The sequence below is a fragment of the Haliotis cracherodii genome, unplaced genomic scaffold, assembly GCF_022045235.1.
Source record: "Haliotis cracherodii isolate W230 unplaced genomic scaffold, xgHalCrac1.p SCAF_3, whole genome shotgun sequence".
NCBI lineage: Eukaryota > Metazoa > Mollusca > Gastropoda > Lepetellida > Haliotidae > Haliotis > Haliotis cracherodii.
Window position 1 is genome coordinate 42256150 of NW_027266286.1, and position 21059 is coordinate 42277208.

A 21059-nucleotide genomic window follows, 5' to 3' on the forward strand; every position below is an offset into this window, starting at 1 on the left:
AATGATATCAATAAGCACCATGTACATCCAGTTGTTCAAACGAGCGTGTACTTTCGCAAATGAAACATAAAACCAGACAACAGAGACGTAACGATACCTGTGAAACTTCTGTTCATCATTTTCATGGATAACAAATTCTGCAACGTTTCAGGGTTACATATTGACTCATCATTGGGTGAATATTTGAATGTGAATTGTTATTATATGTTATTATATATTTACATGCTGATATGAAAAAGCATTGTAAGTCCCCATGATCGCCAATAAGGTGGTCTACCTTTGGTTGCTGGTGGTCTATAGCCCAGTGTTAATTTCTACAAACTAGTCTACTGAAAACTTATTTAAGTGCGATCTGGTTTGTTTTATACCTAAACTGAGATACTTGCCTTGGTGTTTTACTGTCCTTTTGTCGACAGGTATTTAATAATAATTAGGATTATAGTTCTCATCGCAATATGGCTGCAATATTGCCGATGCGATGTAACATTGTAACTCACTCATTCACTCATTTATTCGGGGTAGGATTAAGGTACAAAGATACCAATGTATACGCTGACTTTGTGCACCTGATGAAGGCGTAAGGCGTAGCCCTGTAACGTCGTTAATACAAGTAATAGAAGTTGTTGTTTACAAAAATGTTTGTGTCTTCGTGTTCTGCTTACTTCAATATGCCAACATGCGGAACGTGACCTGTAACCATGGTAACGAATCATTCATTAAAAACAACACATCAGCAACGTGTATGAAATAGAGATTTTTGTATCCTTTTGGGTCCAAATAGACACACCAGCCATTCTATGTATTCTCGTATAATAATGCCAATTGGATTTCAGTTATTTCATTTTGAGTCGAGCGTTAATTCTTGACAATGTCATAGGCTATACGGTTTGGCTTGTACCTTACATTTTATGAAATCTTCTTATCGTACGTTGTGCGACAAAAAGAATGCCAGAATTCGCCACGTACGTGTCTTAGGACCAGATTGATGTCCCAGTTATTTTTCGACTTGTTTTATCTCTCGATACAGACTTATCTGCAAAAGAAAAACATATATGGGTTTCAAGAGATTTTTTCAGTGACTTTTACAAGGCCATGTGTGTGGTACTTTAACGGAGAGGTTTTTCTAAGAAGATTTCAAAAGACACTTGGTCAAAAAGTCATCCACTGTCTCAGTAACGGTTTCACAGCGTTTTATAGTAGACATGTGGAGGACATTTCCAATTTTGACTCACCAGTGACGAAAAATTATGTCTGATACACTTCTATATTCTTTCACTTGTACTTGGTTTCTTTCGGGTGAACAACTGACTTGCGTTAGCATGTGTTTGTGACGGATACCACAGGTGGAACAGAATACGCTGACGCTTTCGCGAACACCTGAAATCATCACTATTTGATAGAAATCATTTCCACATGCTCATAATATAGTCCCATCGTAAATCGACTCTGCTTTTAGCAGAGATTTCTTATGAATGTGGAAAGGGTTCTGTAGCTTTTGTCTGCATTTGCCGGTTACAGCACTCCCCGTGGGGAGTAGAATGTGTCCCCAGCACCCCATTGCTGGTCGTAAAAGGCGACCGAATTGGCATCCCGTTGGACCTGGGTTTTATCCCCATTGGCGGTTGAGTGCATGGGTTCCAGGAATAGTGTTCCTGTGCCAAATACACCACTTCGACTCTTAATTCACCGAGACGGGTGGTAGGATGGGCCCGGTCCAACAATCGACTGGCCATGCCAAGCCCTGTGCGTTATCCTTTTTTAGCACAGATTTGACCAATTTCGTCCTTATTTTGCAAATTTTGCTTCTTCTTCTCAAACTGTTCTGAAACCAAATATGTATGTTTGACTGTTGAATTATTTGCAATATTAGAGTCTCATGGGCCAATCTAGTGGTACGGTAGTTATGTTTCTGCTTGAGTATGCCCTCGGTGTTGGCTTGGTACCGACTGCTGGAGACCCACAGGCATTTATTTACGTTATCATACAGATGACACTGATGATGAGGAAGATATGATCACCAGACTATGCGCATGCTATTCGGAACGTGAAACCTGGCTTCGGTTCATCGTTGCTGAATCTAATGAAAATCTTGTTCTACTTTTTAGAAAAAGCAATCAAAGGTATCGCTGGAACTTTAAAGAATGTTACGAAAATTAGATATGGTGCTGTTCTTAAATCTTATCGAAGCAACATATTTTGCAAATATTCCAGTTACCTGCTAACCACATAAATCTCTGAACTTCAGCAAAGGAATTATAGATGAGAGAGATAAGAGTCTTGTTGATCTCTCAACGTTGTGAGTCAATTACGTATGTAGGGTGTAGTTGAGGCTGAGCGTTTCAACTTTAAGAAGGAATGAGTCTATTCGATTTCCAACACTTGTAACTTGTTGTTTGTTTGATCATATACTAGAATTGGTTCGAGATTGTAGATTAACGGCAAATGAACCAACTTCTCCCTTACATTCTTACTATATCAATTACATGATAGTATTAATGAAATTCCAATTGACAAACAAACAAGGAATTTAGCAAGGGTAAGTGTATTCGGCGTCACGACAGTCGTCACTTGTTTGCAAACATAACGGTCATCCTGTTGCGAGTTCAACTCCAAGCATGGTTGTGGCAACCTAACACAGAGGCGAGTTTGACTGGTGGCAGCGATAGTACAGAGAGCTCCGCGAACGGGCTATCGTTGTGAGGAGCTTCATAATCTGACTTCCTTATCCACATCTCATAAATCTTCCTCACACACAACATCAGAAACTCAAACAACATCTTCACCGCTGAAAAAGAAAAGTATGAATCTGGACTATTCAACAACAAAAAGTCATTGTTTTGCAAAAGGATACAGACACCCTATATCCATTTTCAATAGATTTGGTATTTTAGATTTCATGGAATAACTATATGATCATTATATATACCCCCATCATCTGTCTTCAAATGGGGATCTGGATATTTTCATTGACTTAAATGGTCACAATTCCTTATGGGGTTCATCTCATCAGAATGATATGAAGAATTGCTTGATAAGCATAGCCTGTGCTTTCTTCGTGGTGGAAATAATACCTTAATAAACATTGCCACTGAAACAATCTCAAAGACATCGTAAACTCCACGTGTTAGTATGACTGCCAAAAAACTAGAAAAAATCAGGAAATAGCTTTCAATAAACAGCAGACCCAAGATAACTTTAAGCACTTAAGGATATCAAGAGCAAAGTCTCGTTCGGGAGAGAGAGAGAGAGAGAGAGAGAAAGAGAGAGAGAGAGAGAGAGAGAGAGAGAGAGAGAGAGAGAGAGAGAGAGAGAGAGAGAGAGAGAGAGAGAGAGAAACTCACGGCAGCTGAAAGCCCACAGCGCCGTACGTTAGCCTCGATAAAAGCCACCACCTTGTGCGCTTAATAAACACAATAGTTATGTCACCGATGTTTTAGATACACTAAGGTGTGTTTGCTATTTTTTTTAACTTTAATGATTTCACAAATATTTAACATATAATTTTACCAAAGTTTATCACTGTTGTTCGCTCCGGATTAAATTGATCCGATATAAACCAATGCAAGTTTTCCGGATTTCAAGGAAGACGGATTCCATTTCCGGTTACAAACAAACATGGCGGCACCGAAACGACCGTGGGATCCTTGGAAAGTGTTTGATGTTAGTGCAGATGAATTGAAAGCTGTGCAAGAAAGAGCAAAGATGCGGTCTGCATTAAAAGCGGAATTTCAAAAGAAAGTCACAAACCCCCACCAAGGTGCAAACAATGGAGGATTTATGGTTTGTATCTTTGTATGACCTTCAGCACTCAGTCTTACTGTTTCGTTCAAAACACGGCATTCCCGGCATTTGTTATCAGCGAGAGAGTGAAGCGTCACAGGGCTAATGCTCCTAATACAGCAACAGTGTTTATAAAGTTCCCCGGTTTTATTGTCATTATGTTGCTAAAATTGATCAGATGTCGATGATAGAAACTTAACATAAAAAGTCCACTAGTCCTTATTTGTTTAAAATCTTAGGACATTAAAACATTAGGATACACACATCTAGAGATAGAAATTGGTGCTAGTACTCAAGTCCTCGACAAAAGCCCCAATAGTTAAGGTATAAAAACGACAAGTAGAAAATTGCCATTTTCAGAGATATTCATAAGCTGATTTCAAGATACTCAATCTGTCAATGGTCTGACACATGTTTCACATCATATCTGGCTAAAACGCTGACATGCCATGACAGACCCATATTTTGCTGGCAGAAAACACCCCATTTGTCGCTGTCCAAAATGCCTTTGCACAGACTCACTCAAAATAACAACAAACAAAACAGCAAATTGCGTGTTTACCAGTGCTTAATAAAAGTCTAATCCCGCGCCAGGTTTCAACAACTTATTTCTTCAACTTGATTCTATGTATTTTCATATTAAAATTTGGTATCTTCTGTGCTCTTCTTGCTCCTATGATCATAATGATTATATGAAAATAGTCAGTTATCATGGTTATAATATCTCAGCCATGTTTACTAATTTTCAGGTGCACAAAATTTTTGAAAAAAGCGAATATACTGCGAGAACTGCCGTGGGCATAGTAGCCTATGACTAGAATTATACACGATACAGACATTTATTTATACGTTAACATGTTAAAATATAACCATGATAACATCATCTCGTGTAGGAAAGGAGTTATGTAACACTTCTGTGGAAGATAAGGCCATAAGAGTATGTATATTTTGTACAGCATATCACTTAACTAAAAGTTAAAGTGTCATTCTGGATAAAAATGATGTGTCTTGTGGTTCTGTTTCAGTTTGATCCTGCTATACAACGGTTCATGTCGATGAGGTCATCCCAGGTTGATTACTTCAAGGCTTCACCTAAGACTGTGTGGCAGGGCTTTGCTTTCGTCATATTGCCAGTAGCCATTTTCTCATATCTGACTATTTCAGGAAGGGTAAGTGTATACCTTAATGTAAGATGATGCTCTCTCTTGGGCTGGCAAAAAAGATTGATAATCGGAATTATCATTGATGAGGAGAAATATTAACGATTGTCGATTTGAAAATTGTGTCATCAATAATACCTTACATAAACTATTGTGATGAAATAAAGTTTAGATTCACCAAAACAGACTTGTTATTGTCACTAATGTTTTTTGCTGAAGATGGAAAGTAACTGTTTTTGTTATATCTCAGATGTCCACTAAGTATAACTTCTTTCAGTGGCATTTAGAAGTTGGAGTGATGAAGTAAGACGAGTTGTATGGATGAACAACTTCTTTATTACAATTAGTGGACGTTTTGGGTGTAGATCCTAACACCTTTATCAAGCAGTTGATGATAAAGGTGTAAGGATCTACACCGAAACGTGGCACTAATTGTAAAGAAGTTGTTCATCCATAGAACTCATCTTACTTAGTCCACTAAGTAGTCCCTGAATACATGTGCCACCACTCACTAGTATATTAAAATATTATCTGTATCTATAGCCAGCACTAGCTCTCCCATAAAACAGCGGAAGATCAAGCAGAAAAAGCAATACATATGTTAAGGTAAAGATAACAAATGTGGAAACTTAACAAGGGGATAATATGTCGTCTGGTGGAAATAAACATAAAAACCAACAAGGGAAGCCAACAGTTAATTGTCGCTGAAAACTACAAGAAGCCATTGACATCAGGAGGCACCAGCAAGCCATGAACCGTGACGAAGGAACCTATCTGCTTTGATTATTGTCTGTGCTAGTTAATCAGCTAGTTTCCATTTGTCCATTGCTATTACCTCTTTGTGCTAATTACCTACAGCCTCCTGTTTGCCCATTGCCTATTACCAGTCATTTGACTATGGGGTGGGGTTTTGCATTAGGAACAAAAGGTTTTTTCATAGCTTGTTAAATTTTGGGTAGGGCAGGTAACTCTGGTCAGTTAAGGGATTTAGATATCCAGTACCTTGTTTCTCTGGACAATATTGGAAAATTCAGGTGTCCAGATAAACAAGGTTTGTATCATGTGTTTACACACATAACATCTCGAACCAGTGATTACTGTTATACCACCATGAGTATAATAGTTGTTACCGTGTTAATGTACTGACACCAGGGATGTATCTGCAGGCTCATCAGCCGATATTTGGCACCAAGTGTGCTGCAGATATCAGAACAAATTCCCAAATTGGGATTAAAATTGTCCACAGTCCTGTTATTATAGTTATAACAAACATGACTAATGTTGCCTTATGCTTATTTTATATCATTGTATTGAATGCAGTGTTAAAATACAATGTTGTTTAAGCCCCCCTCAACTTTAGAAAATAAGAAATTAAATTCATCTGGGTGTGGGTGTCAGACGGGGGGAGGGGTGGGGGCTGGGATTTTGTCTGGAGATTAGATAGTTTTTCGTTACAGCGGCAAAACCTGAGATATTTTAAATTAAAACTATGGACCTGAATATATTTTAAAGAAAAACTCCACATTTTTTGGTGGCTGCCAGTTATTTCAAGAACTTTCATGGACATTTTCCTTTCTTTTTTTACCTCTCCCTCCCTCCCTCTCTGAATATCAAATGGTCAGTCCCTTAGCTTGTAGTCCTAGCTATATCCTAATGTCACTGTGTTGTATGTGTTTCATGTTGCTGTTTCCATTGTTTCAGAGGGAGAGAGAGAAGAAGTATCGCGCTGGTGAGATCAGCTACAAGGACAGAACATGGAAGTTCATGTATTAATGACACTATCTAGATAAATAATGGGGAACAGATTGAGAACGTTATTCACCTTGGATCCCTCAATGGTCGAAGACAAGTCATTATCCTGGATAATGTTGCCATAGTGTGTGTAAATTCAGGAATAAATATGTTGTGTGACATATGGAGCTTGTTGTCCTCATATATCATCTGTGTTTTTTCCCATCTGGACCAAGCATCCAAGTTAGCTTATTACATGACATGCTTGCCGCCATTGGCCTGCATTTCATCTGTCTTTCAGCTTACGCCTCGATGGAAGGATCTAAAAATGTAACTAGCGGAATGTGTCGGTGATTAATATACCCTCCTGCAGTGCTGATAAGGGCTGATTTTTGTCATGGATTGTCAGCTTTTTAAACATGAAGATACTATGGTCTGGCTGATATTAATTTCTTTTAGATTTAGTCAGCCAAATAAAGGATGTGAACTTATTTGGTGAGTGGCATTTAGAGAATGGCACTCAGAGGGTTTTCAACTTTGTCTAATGAACTCATTGCCAATTGGCTAAATATGTATCTGCATCCATCACATCGCATAAGAAGAAAAACTTTGGCTTGAATTTTGAAGAGTGTATTCCATGTCTTGGTTATTGAATATTGCATTGCAAGTTGGTTCAATTGCTCTAAGGAGCTTTGTCTGGACTGTCAACATTTTGAAGGGACTGGCTATTTATTATAGACTTGCCAGTCCGATTTGAATTTATCTGAATTTTAGACACTAGATGTCTAGCACCATAATGGGGATAAGATTTGTTCATTTTAAATTTTTTTGAAAAGGATTACAAATCCATTAAAGCATTCCTACAGATTGTAGTTGCAAAATGGTATTTACTTTTGTTCACACCAGTGAAATCAAATATCAAAGAAAAACAAAATTTGTGATAAATCAAACTCTTATAAACCATAAGGCCCTGAGTGCTGAATCTTAGGAACTAAATTTAAATGCATTCATCACATTAAACTTTTCAAATTAAGAAAAATAAGAGATGATGTGATCAGTAAAGCCTAATTATTGAATGCCTACTCAAAATAGATTTGACTTTGAAACTCTAAAATTGCTCCGAAAATGCAGCTAAGGCCCAGAGAGCTGAAACTTTCTGAAATGTGTCAACTAGTTTTAGTGAAAATTGAAAGACATTCTTCTGTTGAAAATGCTTAAGCTTCACCTGATAATTATCATTTGTGAGCTGATTTGGAGCACTTCTTTTTGTTTATAAATTAAGCTTTTTTTAAAAAATCAATATTGCAAGGGAAATAAAATATTTAATTTGATCACAGTGTTAGCGGTGAAGATGATAATGATAATGAGTTTCTTTGGCACCATTATCACGAATCAATGACACCATGTGCCATAACAGCGCTAGCACAGCCGATATGGTGGTTGCTCAGTGATGGTGTGGTGTGGCAACGCCCGAACAAATTTGGTCCACTAGTCCTTATAATCTTATAATGATAACATACATTGCAGAAGCCTTCAAAATGGCATATTGCCTTGACTATTGGGCAGTTTGGCAAGGTCATTACTGTAGTACTTGTATATATAGTGCCAATTTCTATCATAGACCTCACCCCTCTCATGATAAGGCTCTTTCGGCCAAGTCAGGTTCCTTTTTTTGTGTAGGGGGCGGTCAGCGGTCGTCACGCTGAAGACCCGGTTTGATTCCCGACATGGGTACAATGTGTGAAACCCATTTCTGGTGTCCCCTGCCGTGATATTGCTGGAATATTGCTAAAAGCGGTGAAAAGCATACTCACTCACTATTATTTTGAAAAGATTGATTATGAAGAAATATGAATAACGTTACCACTCTATAGATATCAATGTCAACAGCATCATGTATACCCCAATGACTGTGTCAGCCTAATACCCCATGTTCCTTGAAAATGATAAATGTTTCAGGAAGTCATTGTTGTGAAAACATAATTACTTGTTTTGTTTTCATAATATGTTTGTTTGTTGAGGTGAAATGATACTTGTACAAATACTTGCCCCCTGTCAAAACTAGTTAACTACGGCCTTGCCCCCGCAGTGATATTCCTGGAATATTGCTAAGAGCAGCGTAAAACCACACTCAATCAGTCACTATCTTGTGTCATATGTTTTAATCCCACATAAAGCTGACACTGTAACTACTGTTAAAAGTGGCGTTAAACCAAAGTCACTCACACACTATGGTTTTCAAATCACCTACAGACGGTCGCCAAGAACCAGAACTTGTATATCTTATCTGTATTCATTCTTGACATTCTTGGCAGAAATAGCAAAATATAACGAGTATAGGAAAGTGTGACCAAGTATGCAGGTGTAAATCTAAACCCGTTGTCCTGTTGTTTGCGAATTGTAAGAAAGAAACTATTTTGAGGATCATCTAGGATAATGAACTGCATTTGAGTTCCGAACCTTCGATTCAGATCATTGATTTACTTTTATAGTTATAGAAACCAATGTTATAACACACACACGCACACACGCTTGTACTTTTTGAAGCGTCCTTTAAAATTTTACCCATTCGAAAAGCATGGGTGCAAAAAGTATATTACAGGTGATCGGATTAAAGAAAAAACGTAAAGCATCACAATGGCAAACTCATTTTAATTTCTGTGATTTATTTTCAACACGATTTAAATAACTAAACGCCAATTGCCAAATCACAAAGTGGGTCTTCATATTCAAAATAATTCTGTCACGACTTCAGGGAAACAACAACTTGGAAAGTACTGAAATATGATTCGGCTTTTTCTTTGCGGATTAATAAAGGTGCTTATTATGGACTATAATCTCGACTGGTTTGACTTATGTTCCGCGCTATTCTCGCTGCGCTGCGCGATTAAAGCATACCCTCTAGGTTCGTAGTTCACCTTTCACAAATAGTTATATTTTAGCCTATTGTTTTCATCCAGTAATTTGTCTTCAGCAGCCCATGCTTGTCGTAAGTGGCGACTAACCTAATGGAATTGGGTGGTCAGGCTCGCTGACTTGTTTGAAGCATGTCATCGATCCCAATTGCCTGGATCGATGGTCATGATATCAATCACTGGATTGTCTGGTCCAGACTCGATTATTTAAAAGACTGCCCTCATATAGCTGGAATATTGCTGAGTGTGGCGTTAACCACAAACAAACAAACTGAGATACGATGACATGCATCAACCAAGTTGGCGAGCCTGATCACCTTATCCCGTTTGTCGCCTCTTACGACATCCATAGTCGCCTTTTACTGCAAGCATGGGTTGCTGAAGACCTGTTCTACCCCGGATCCCTGAGTGAACAGTACATTACATATTATATAATAGGAGTGTTCTGTGACATTAAACCAAGTGTAAATCAGCTGCAGTAATACAGTTAAAGATTGAACTTTACATCGACAACTGTTATTTTTGCAAAGGTATTGAGGTATTCGAATTTAACGCTAGGATCCAACAAGTGAGGAAATTAGTTTGCAGAATAAATGCAAATGCCCCATTTCCTCGCTGAGTAACCTATTTGTTAATCGGCAGATGCATCATGATCTACATACTTCAACTCAATCACGCCAACTTGCTATGTAATATTCTAGTTCCTTATCAAGGAACTAATCTAGTTCTTAACTTGAAACCGCCACCATGATTAAGCGAAACCACAATCATTTAAGTCAGTCGGCACATACATTCTTCAAGTTGTGTCCAAATAGTGCCATTGTTATCTAGTCACAGTAATGTATTCCCTAAAGTTGTACTTTCTTCGGTTAAGTGTGTGTGTGTGTGTGTTGGGTTTAACGCCGCTTTTCTAACATTATTCCTTATATATTGCTGCGTGTCAGCTTAATAATCTCGGACGTTTACCACTTCGGTGAAACCCACAATCATAGGTTTCTGGCGTGCTCAAGGGACGCAACTCTGCAAAGCGAATCGCGGCGCCTTAGGCGACTGGGCCACCCGTGCTCCCAACTCCTGTTGAGTAGCTTCTTTCTCTAATCACTAACCGCATCATATTAATGCGCGTCAGCCTCAACACGGTACACGTGACACAAAAGGAAGATGCGGCACGCGTACTGCCCAAATAACACACCTCATAGCATGTCTTCACAGGGGCGCAACTAGGCTAATTTTAAGTGTTAGCAAATCCAATTTTAAGAGGGCTTGATAAACCATCTACCATAAAAATCAAAAAGTGCGTACAGATTCCGATTTTCAAGTTAGACAATAAATATCACGTTCGACCGTGTGGAGATTTAATTAATAATTTACTGCAAAGATGGTAAATTGGGGTTTTTTTAGGTGTAAAAACAAACAAAAATTCTTAGGTGTAAGCTATAATAATAGTTTCGCCCCTGCCATATATATCCTCGAAAACCCATAGTGAGAGTGGGAGTCAATATTTAACGTCGTATAGGTAATATCTCAGCAACACAGCGCCAAAATCAGCTTCTTATATAATTAGACATGATATTCTCAAAATGGCAGGATCGGTGCGCGTCAGGCAGGTGGGTGTCAGTACAAACAGCCATTGGATAGCAGAGAGGTAACTAGTTCTAGCCGGGTCAGTTCGCATTCCTTATTTCAAGTATTTCTAAATCAGTTACATCCAGATAGCTTTGGAATGCAAAGACATTCCAGTACAATTATCTCTTGAATCAACACCCTTCCAAAACTATGGTCGCGATAATGGTTGGAACACGTAGATTTTACGAGCCCCTCGGTCGGATGGTGGACTCGATATTTTGAGACGTTCGTGATTCTCAACTAAAGAACTAAAGCGGGAGCGGGTCAAAACGGCCTCATGTCAGAATGGCCTCAAAAGATAAAATCAAAACGGCCACAGGAAAAGTCAAAACGGCCACAACCCATACTCAAAACGTCCACAACCCATACTCAAAACGGCCACACAAAAAATGTCATAACTGACACAGAGAAAAATAAAGAAAACAAACTCAAGTATTGTGTCACATTGATTGTATTATATACATTGTATAACAGTTCATAACACCATACGCACACATATCTTAATTCAGCACAACGTACATCACATTAAACCCTTGGCCCATTGTTTGAAGCGCATAATATGTTAAGCAGCTCAGATGGTGTTATGTCGGATCCCTTGTTCAATCACCAGTTTTACTCTTCACGAATGGATCAACACGTGAACTCTTCTGGAAGATATCACACTGAAATAACAACATCTAACATGTTTACTCTGTATACATCCCCTGCTCACAATGGATATTCATTTATTATTGGTTGGTTGGTTTGGCAATCCAAAATATTCTAATTATATGACGGCGGTCTGTAAATAATCGAGTCTGGACCAGAAAATCCGGTGATTGATATCATGGGCATCGATCCAAGCTATTGGGATCGATGACATTAATGAACAAAGTCAGCGAGCCTGACCACCCGATCCCGTTAGTCGCCTCTTACGACAAGCATCTAGTCGCCTCTTACGGCAAGCATGGGTTGCTGAAGACCTTCACGAGTCTCATTTATTATTAATAGGTTTGATGTTTGTTGTTTAACGCCGCACTCAGCAATATTCCAGCTATATCATGGCGGTCTGTAAATAATCGAGTCTGGACCAGACAAGCCAGTGAGTAGTGTCCCCCGGAAAATGGTTATACAAAAAAATAACTGTCCATTTTTAACACGTTTCATGATAAAGCGCTTGTAAAATATTATCAAGCTCCTCACAGCGATAACCCGTTCGCGGAGCTCTCTATACGATGTTACCAAGAGTGTGACGAAGGTGTCACGCGCTGGGAAGGAGCTTGAAATATTATATGACAAGGGAGGTAATACATTGACGAAAGGATTAACAAGAACTCCACACAGTGTTGTTGTCACCTTATTCGTCATATTTTCTGACACAAACACTTCAAGATATCAAATTATGTCAATAATATACGAAAGATCTTGTATATCGATGTAGATCTACGAACAAACTGTATCATACTTACCTAAATAATTTGGAAATCGGGACCAAGCGGGCGGAGATATTTATCGCATAACCCTGTCCAGAGTTTGCAGAATCTTGCTGACAGGAACCGCGGCTTGTATCAATGGAAAAGCTGGACATATGATGGACTACGATTTTAAAGTGAAGACAGCCAATGAACGAGCTAAAGTAGAAGATTTGTTCGACTACGAAGGATGCAAAGTTGGTAGAGGAACTTACGGCCATGTGTACAAGGCAAAGAGGAAAGACGGGTACGCGGGGTTAGACATTTATAAATCTTCCAGTGCTCAAATTAAACAATGCCAGAATAAACTCCATATTGGCGATATATTGTAGCAGTGAGATATGCTATATGATTAGCGACATGACTAACAATGACTGTTTCTGAATTAGTCAGGACGTAGGGATGTTACATGAAGAGATACTTATATCTAAAGATGTGTGGAATTTACGAATATGTGATTGTACTTTGTAGAAAGAGGTCAGGCTGTTTCTTTGCAACTTGACTTGATGACTAGAAATCTTCCTCACCTACTCTTCTCCAAAGTTTGCTTATTAACAAATTGTAATTTATGTGGTGATTTCTAGATTATCATGAATGAGTTGAGGGGATATTTTCACATGCTACATCCTCTGGATTCTAACATGTTCTAAAGCAGAATAATCCCACATTGCCATGATTACCCATACTGTGCATAGCAAGAGCTACACATCTAGCCTACTAATCCCAATGAGTTCTGGATGATCATGTTTGGCTGACTGACTGCTTGGTGTCATCACACCCTGAAATGTGTCATTGCTCATCCTGTTGGAAACTGGACAATCCGTTCCCACGGAGATCTGTACCTTGTATAGTTTGGCGGACTTGTACACAAATGTTGGATAATTCATGCTCATACCCACCTGTGCCTAATCAACTGTATGACAAGTACCTTAAAAGCATTTTCGTACACATTGAAAGTTATATGATCTTAAACGTTATTTCGCTTCTAGTTTTATCTGTATCCAGGTAGCAATGACCTGGAAATGATATTTGACATCTTGCTTTCATATCAACTCGTTACAAATGCAACAAGTATGAAAATAAATGGGTGTGGGTCCACCCACATTTGTGTATGGGCCTCCATATTTGTGTACAGATCATCCAAACAGGTGTACACAGACAAATAAAAAATGAATACTCCAAATCAGGTACGGGTTGTACAGGTAGTTTAAGTACAGGCTAGCCTTTTTCGGTGGTTATGAACCTCCGTGTGTTCGGATTGTCCTGTTTCCATCCTGTCAACTGCAGGTTTACCTGACCGAGGCTTGATTGTTAATTTATGTAATATAGCATTATGTAACTGACTGGTGTAGACAACATTCACTAACCTACATTGCAGTGTTCATCGTTTGAGTTAATATTATGATGTTTACAACATGTCAAGGATAATTCCTTCCTTCCTTTTCAACGCCTTATGACTGCATTTGAAACCTTTGCTTTTTTTGTAGCAACTGGCAAGTCTTGATTTATAACCAGGGTATCAACACCACAATTCCAGACCCATCAGAAAATCCATGGTCTGGTAGCTATAGTCACATGATGGTAGCGAATGGTTCCAGGGTATTTTTCACAATAGAATGGAGATTCGATACACTGTGTAACATGGTAAAGTCAAGGATGAGTAAAATAAACATTCAGTTAACTTGCTTACACTCAAGTCACAGGGTGGTGGGGAATCCTAAAGGGTAATGTGTTCCCACGTCATGCCGACTGCCCGGGTTGGACTCCCCACATGTGCACAATCTGGAAGCCTTTTTTGGTGTCCCCCGCTGTAATATTGCTGGAAACAAAGTGGCATAAAACCATACTAAATGACCCTCCATCACACACATATTTGAAAAAAAATTAAATGAAACAAGATGAATTCATGAATGGAGAGTGAGGCAACTTGCCTTGCATGAATATCTATATACATGTATATAATTACAAACAGAGTGTGAAATTTAACACAGTCATAACTGTCATAACCTTAATGCAAAATAATTGAAATGATGGGGTCCCTAAATTCAAATTCTATCAATCCTTAAGGACACTGTGATATAAAAAAGTGTATAAATATTCATGGCATTCATGTTAATCCTGTCAGTTTATGCTTTTCAGTGATGGTCGTGAGTATGCCCTCAAGCAGATTGAAGGAACGGGTATATCAATGTCAGCATGCAGAGAGATAGCAGTAAGTAGAAGAATCAAATTGTAGATTATGGAATTCGATGAATAATTGTTCCACAAAGTGATCATAGCTCAGTTAACATAGACTCTTCATGGTTGTAGCACCAACATGTTTTGTGCAACAACTTGAACAAGCCAAACATGCCAAAGGGATTATAGTTTTGTGCAGATTTTGAAGCAAACAGAGACATATCTATGAGTTTCGTTTCTCCTTGAACCCTTTGGCTAAGGATGTTCAGCTGAAATATTTTCATACCAAAATGATTGTCACATTGATTGACATTTCCTAAAGAGTGAGACATTTGCTATGTGAACAACTTGGATGACATGTGCAGAAATTTATTTAAACTTGCCAAGATTCAGTCTCTAAATGGAAGAACAAACTTCCCTATTCATCATGTTCATGTTATTTCTTATATGAGATCAACATTTTGTATTGCCTTTTGAAGGATTTTGATAAAATGTATAAGCTTTATAAATATTTACCCGTATTTAAATAATGATGACTCCCAGAATACAATCCAACCTCAGCAATGTCAGACAAGTCCATTTCATGAACAGGGGAGTTACGTTTGGTATTTTCCACATATTGTCATAATTTTCACGCAGATTATCTGTACTTTTTCTCTCAATTCCGATTGTCATATTTCTCCCACATTTGATTGTGATCATTAGGCAGCTATGTATAGTAATAACTAGTGTTATGTCTTGTAGAGGTGACTTATCTTTCACTGATCAATTTCAGCAAAATAAGGATTTTTGCTCAAAGCATGCAAAGTGCCTGCCAGTGGCGCTTCGTTTGGAATCCTGGATAAATCCCTCAATTTGTGAAAACCATGATAACCATGACAACCATTCTAAAATTTTCTGAATAAATAATTTTCATTTGAGATTATTTCTGACTTGTGTACAAAGATTAAACTTTGTCAAAGGTGCCTTGAACATGTTGAAGTTAAGTACCACTTTGCTTGTTATTTTTCAGCTGCTACGAGAGTTAAAGCATACCAATGTGATCAGTCTACAGAAAGTGTTCCTTTCCCACACAGATAGAAAAGTCTGGCTATTGTTCGACTACTCCGAACATGATCTTTGGGTAACCATCCTCTTCTTCACTTCTTCTATTTTCTTTCCATTTATTTCAGTGATGGAAATTATCTCAAAATTAAACAAGGACGTAGGGCTAGTGTGACTCTTTTCTGTTAGTGTTAGCCCTGCAAAAGGTTACAAGTCCTTATGAAATAGGAAGACTTTCAAATTTCAATCTTTGAGGACTTAAGGATTTTGCCAAATGTCTGGCACAGTGATTTGACCATGTTGACAGGGGGAATCGAGTGGATGATATATAATATACAACATGTGTCAAAAGGCTTACAGACCCTATTTGTGTTCCCGTTTACCAGTAATTACCAGTATTTTTTCTGTAAAATTAAACTTGGACCGGTAATTCTTGTGACTGCCAGTCCCTGTGGACCAGCAAATAAAGAACCATATAAATCTGTGATATTCATATAAGTATATTTTTCTTACAAAGTCAGCTTGTCTGTTACCATCAGGGTTTCCCCATGTCGAATTTTAGTGCAAGGAAATGACATTTTGCTTTGTTTCAAGGTTAAAAATATATTTGAAGTGACTTCGTCTTGAAATATTTAAAAAATTTGAAAACAGAAAATTGTGACAAAACTTTGTGTGAATGATGTGTAGATCTAACTAAGTTACCTCAGAGTTGATGTCATTGCTTGAAACAGGATGTTGAAAGAATAATAACCAAGGAATTTTCATATGTTTTTATTTGTTGAAAGTTTGGGACAGACAATGATAAGGAGGGACTGGTCATTTTTAGAGTTACCAATCCACCAGGACTGGCAGTTTCAAGAGCCAGCGAGAACTCTGCCTATGGACTAGCAGAATAATAATTCTATTAGTCCAAGGTAATTCTCACTAGCTTCAGGCCTACACCCCTGACTTTGCAACAATAATCAGTTCCAACACAATTCAACAGAGCTAAGGCCAGGGCATGGGTGGCACAGTAGCCTGAGGTGCAGAGTTGTCTCCCTTGACCATGAGTTATGACAAATTCACCAGTTATCACCTTTTGTCTGTCAGCTTTGTGCTTGTGGGTTTCACCAAAGTGGTGTACAGTGACGATCTGCGAAATGTCAGGCTTCCTGTCCTCTGTCATCATGGAGACAATGGCTCATGTATACTGTGGTTAAGGTAGTGAAGTTCAGTTTCAGGTTTTAATCAAGGTTTATATCACAGGAGGATCCAGAGGTCGGTCGAGGGGGTCCACCTCCTCACTCCATCCCCACTCTTTGAAAACCAAATTTAGTATGTTGCAGGCAATAAAATTGTCTGAAAGAGGATTTTCAAATTTTGGACCCCTCCCTTTTAGAAAAGCTGGATCCCCCCTTGTATATCTTGTATATTCATCAAAATTGGAAATCTGTAACTAGATTGGTACAATGTGTGAAGCCCATTTCTGGTGTCTTCTGACTTGATATTGCTTGAATTTTTCTTAAAGTGGCACAAAAACATGCTCATTCGCATGTCATCCGTATATCTTATTAATTAATTTTTCACCCTTTCCGAACTAGGCTGGAATTCCAGGCTTGATCATAGCGCTACCAGTGGCTATTAGGAGTTATATCCCTTCCATGTCCCTCCTATTGACAAATCAGATTTCATCGCTCATATCACTTGCATTTGCTTCAAACAAAATAATGGCGCCCAGTGAAGATTATCTGATCGATAATCAAGATCTATATAGTAATAAAATGGGTCTTACCCCCCGAAGTACATCGAATCACATGATCACCTTGATTAAAAACATGAAAAGATTTGCAAAATGTCTGTCAACGCCCAGGTGACAGTAAACATGCCTTGCAGATCCTGCAGTCGACTGAAATCTGCATGTTGAAATCCATGTTGTTTTTTAACTGTATGTGTAGTTCATTACACGATTTTGATTGGACTATGCATAGACTCATTAGTCCAGCCAAAATGTAACTCCGGAATCACAGCCTAGTTCAGTTAACGTCCTTGCCTCAGGAAGATGGGGTTTTGCAAGAATGTCCCTGTGAGCCATGTAATCACATGTCAAGTATGTCTTTTTCAGCACATCATTAAGTTCCACCGGTCTGCTAAGGCCAACAAAAAGGTGGTCAATGTGCCAAAGAACATGGTGAAGTCACTCCTCTTCCAGATTCTAGATGGGATCCACTACCTCCATGCTAACTGGGTGCTACACAGAGATCTGGTCAGTACCTCAACAGTAGCATCATCAGCAGGGGTAGACACCATTGGTCATAGCCAACTATTCTGTAGCTCATTTCGGGCTAATGGTTTGTGTGGAATAGCTAGATTTTGGGAGAATGCAACTATTCCCTATAAATTTCTGTCTGTCCGTTCCAGTGTCTTATACAATCAGTTTGTCTGCTTGATCATGTTGATAGTATGAGTGGATGTTGTTATCAGAGATGCATCCAACATGAATCATTTACTGGCCCGAAAAGGGATAACATCCCCTAAAATGCCTAAATTCGTCAAGCCCTCGGTACATGTATCACGATACACATATTTAGTAATGGTGGGACGATACACTGATGCATCGGTGGATCGCGATGTTTTACTTTTTGTTCCACAAAACACTAATCAGTAGTGCATGTTCAACATAAATATTTTCATTTGTTGTGCCATATTTGACACTGCCAACTGTAAATCGTCAGTGTGCCAGGTATTTGGTCTATGAAAAAGATGGCTTACGCAATACAGTGCACATGCATGTATCGTGATACATATCGGATCATGAGTAAGGTATCGTGATATGTATAGGATCTCACAGTTGTGTATCGTCCCAGCCCTACTATTTAGGTCATATTTTGTGGAATTGGCTTGACTGTGAATATTTTAGAGCAGGTTCAAAAAGAATAGCTACCTGTTACAGAGACATGTTTGTAGTGGTTACCGTATATCGCTGTGTATAAGGCGACCCCACGTATAAGACGACCCCCCTGTACACGCCTTAAAAATCAACCCAAAATCCTATACTCCGTGTATAAGGCGACCTAGAATGAAACACATCACAAGTCTGACTGATATACCAGTAGAAGATTTAACGTGCGCTTGCCGACTGTAGCGTATTTCGCACACGGACATCACAAGTTAGTTAGTTACTTTGGAGATTTAACATGCGCTTTCCGACTGATGCATATTTCGCACACATCACAAGTGCACACACAAACCTTATATATGCAATAAAAATATATTTATCTTGCGTTGTTTTTTTTCTACAATGATAGGTCGCGTGTGTAACTCCAGCACTCGTCGCCATTTTGTGTTTACACGGTACAACACCAAATTGGTGCCCGTAAAATAAAATTCATTTATGAAGTAATAACATATAAGAGACAATGGTGAGCAATTAATCGCCAATTAACTTTGTTGTAACTAACTAGGCTTATGTTTGCTTCACATTCAGCGTGTTTATTCCACAATCACTTGTACACACCGTCTCCAACACTTGTTAATAAAACTGTAAAAACAGCGGGAATTGATTTCAGCTTCACCGGTTATCACATGTTAGGTCACATGTGCAATATGCAAATTACCAGTACTTCCGGCTCTCTTCTCACGGATGTTGATTGTTTTACCGTGTCAGGTGGTTTGACAATCTGCATCGAGGCGAGGGTCATTTCAACTTTATTTGCAGAAATGATTAAACTTTATTCAAGGAAAAGAGATACAAATCATGTTTATGTATGGAAATAGTTATTGAAACAGTTATTTAGGACGAAATGCGAAGTTTTATTGTCAAATGCTTTTGCTGGCTATCGGACGCCGGTTGACATCGCCAGTGGAAAAAAATGTGAGATCTTCGACTCCGTGTATAAGACGACCCCCCTTCTTAGCCCCCTCATTTTAGGTACGAAAAACTCGCCTTATACACAGCGATATACGGTATTTTTAGTAGTGAACTACAACCCATTTTGCCATATTTGACTGACCAAAATGTTGGGTGTCATTAAAACGAGTAGAAAGTAATTTATTTTAGCAAGTCTTATCATCTTGTATCAATCCAGCAAAAGAATGTATCTTAAAATGATGCATGCATGATGCACCGGTACATCCGGTAAAATGATGCATGCATGATGCACCGGTACACATGTTAAAATGATGCATGCATAATGCATTGGTACACACGGTAAAATGATGCATGCATGATGCACTGGTACACGCGGTAAAATGATGCATGCATGATGCACCGGTACACACGGTAAAATGATGCATGCATGATGCACTGGTACACATGGTAAAATGATGCATACATGATGCACCGGTACACATGGTAAAATGATGCATGCATGATGCACCGGTACACATGGTAAAATGATGCATGCACGATGCACCTATACACATGGTAAAATGATGCATGCATAATGCACTGGTACACATGGTAAAATGATGCATGCATGATGCACCGGTACACACGGTAAAATGATGCATCATCTCATCCCTAGCCCTCAGGTAACATTAGCCCTAGAAGGCCGTACATCCATCATGCAGTGAGTCACCAGTATTTAAACTGTATCATTGCAGCCTATGAATATTCAAGACTGGGCCCAGGAAAACAGTTGTTGGACATTGAATAACAATCAATACTTATGTGTCGTGTGTGATAAGCAATCAGTCATGTGACACATTTTAATAACCCTTGAAGATCCGGGTAGAATAGATGTTCAGCAACCCATGCTTGCTGTAAAAGGCGACAATGCTTGTCGTAAGAGGCGACTAATAAGCCGTGATAAAGCTGGAATATCGCTGAGTGCTGGCATTAAACATCAAACAAAACACACACAAAAACAACACACATTTTAACCATCCAATCCGCATTTTGCATATATATAGTCATTGCTGTATGTAATACAAATTACATTTGACCACAGGAGACTTCAACATTAATAGAATGCTACATTGTTCCCAGATGATATCCTCTACTCCATTTTGTATCCTGTTGTTTAGAATATAAACATGATTTCCAATTACTGTGTGTGATTCAGAAACCAGCCAATATCCTTGTGATGGGAGAAGGGACAGAACGAGGCAGAGTGAAAATAGGTGTGTAGGACAAATTGTCAAATTTACAATTCTGTGTGGGATTATGTATGGTGATCCCATATCTATACTGCTGC

At 38.7% G+C, this 21059-nt stretch overlaps 2 protein-coding genes across 8 annotated transcripts in view; both read left to right on the forward strand.

Moving 5' to 3' along the window:
- The first annotated feature begins 3605 nt into the window (after positions 1-3605).
- On the forward strand, positions 3606-6846 carry LOC139474508 (NADH dehydrogenase [ubiquinone] 1 beta subcomplex subunit 4-like). The gene is made up of 3 exons (XM_071257560.1): positions 3606-3780; positions 4806-4949; positions 6642-6846. The coding sequence occupies exons 1-3, from the start codon at positions 3616-3618 to the stop codon at positions 6711-6713; spliced, it is 381 nt and encodes a 126-aa protein (XP_071113661.1). The 5' UTR covers positions 3606-3615; the 3' UTR covers positions 6714-6846.
- Positions 6847-12735: 5889 nt separating this feature from the next.
- The window catches only part of LOC139473548 (cyclin-dependent kinase 8-like), a 32600-nt gene continuing 24276 nt past the window's right edge, over positions 12736-21059 (forward strand). For 4 of the 7 annotated variants that reach the window (XM_071256192.1, XM_071256195.1, XM_071256196.1 and 1 more), the window contains exons 1-6: positions 12736-12910; positions 14151-14219; positions 14803-14875; positions 15854-15964; positions 17987-18127; positions 20928-20985. In XM_071256192.1, coding sequence (XP_071112293.1) covers positions 12780-12910; positions 14151-14219; positions 14803-14875; positions 15854-15964; positions 17987-18127; positions 20928-20985 — 583 coding nt within the window. In that variant the 5' untranslated portion in view covers positions 12736-12779. Of the gene's footprint in view, positions 12920-14150; positions 14220-14802; positions 14876-15853; positions 15965-17986; positions 18128-20927; positions 20986-21059 lie in introns of all 7 variants that reach the window. The other 3 variants (XM_071256194.1, XM_071256198.1, XM_071256193.1) reach the window with 2 other exon arrangements.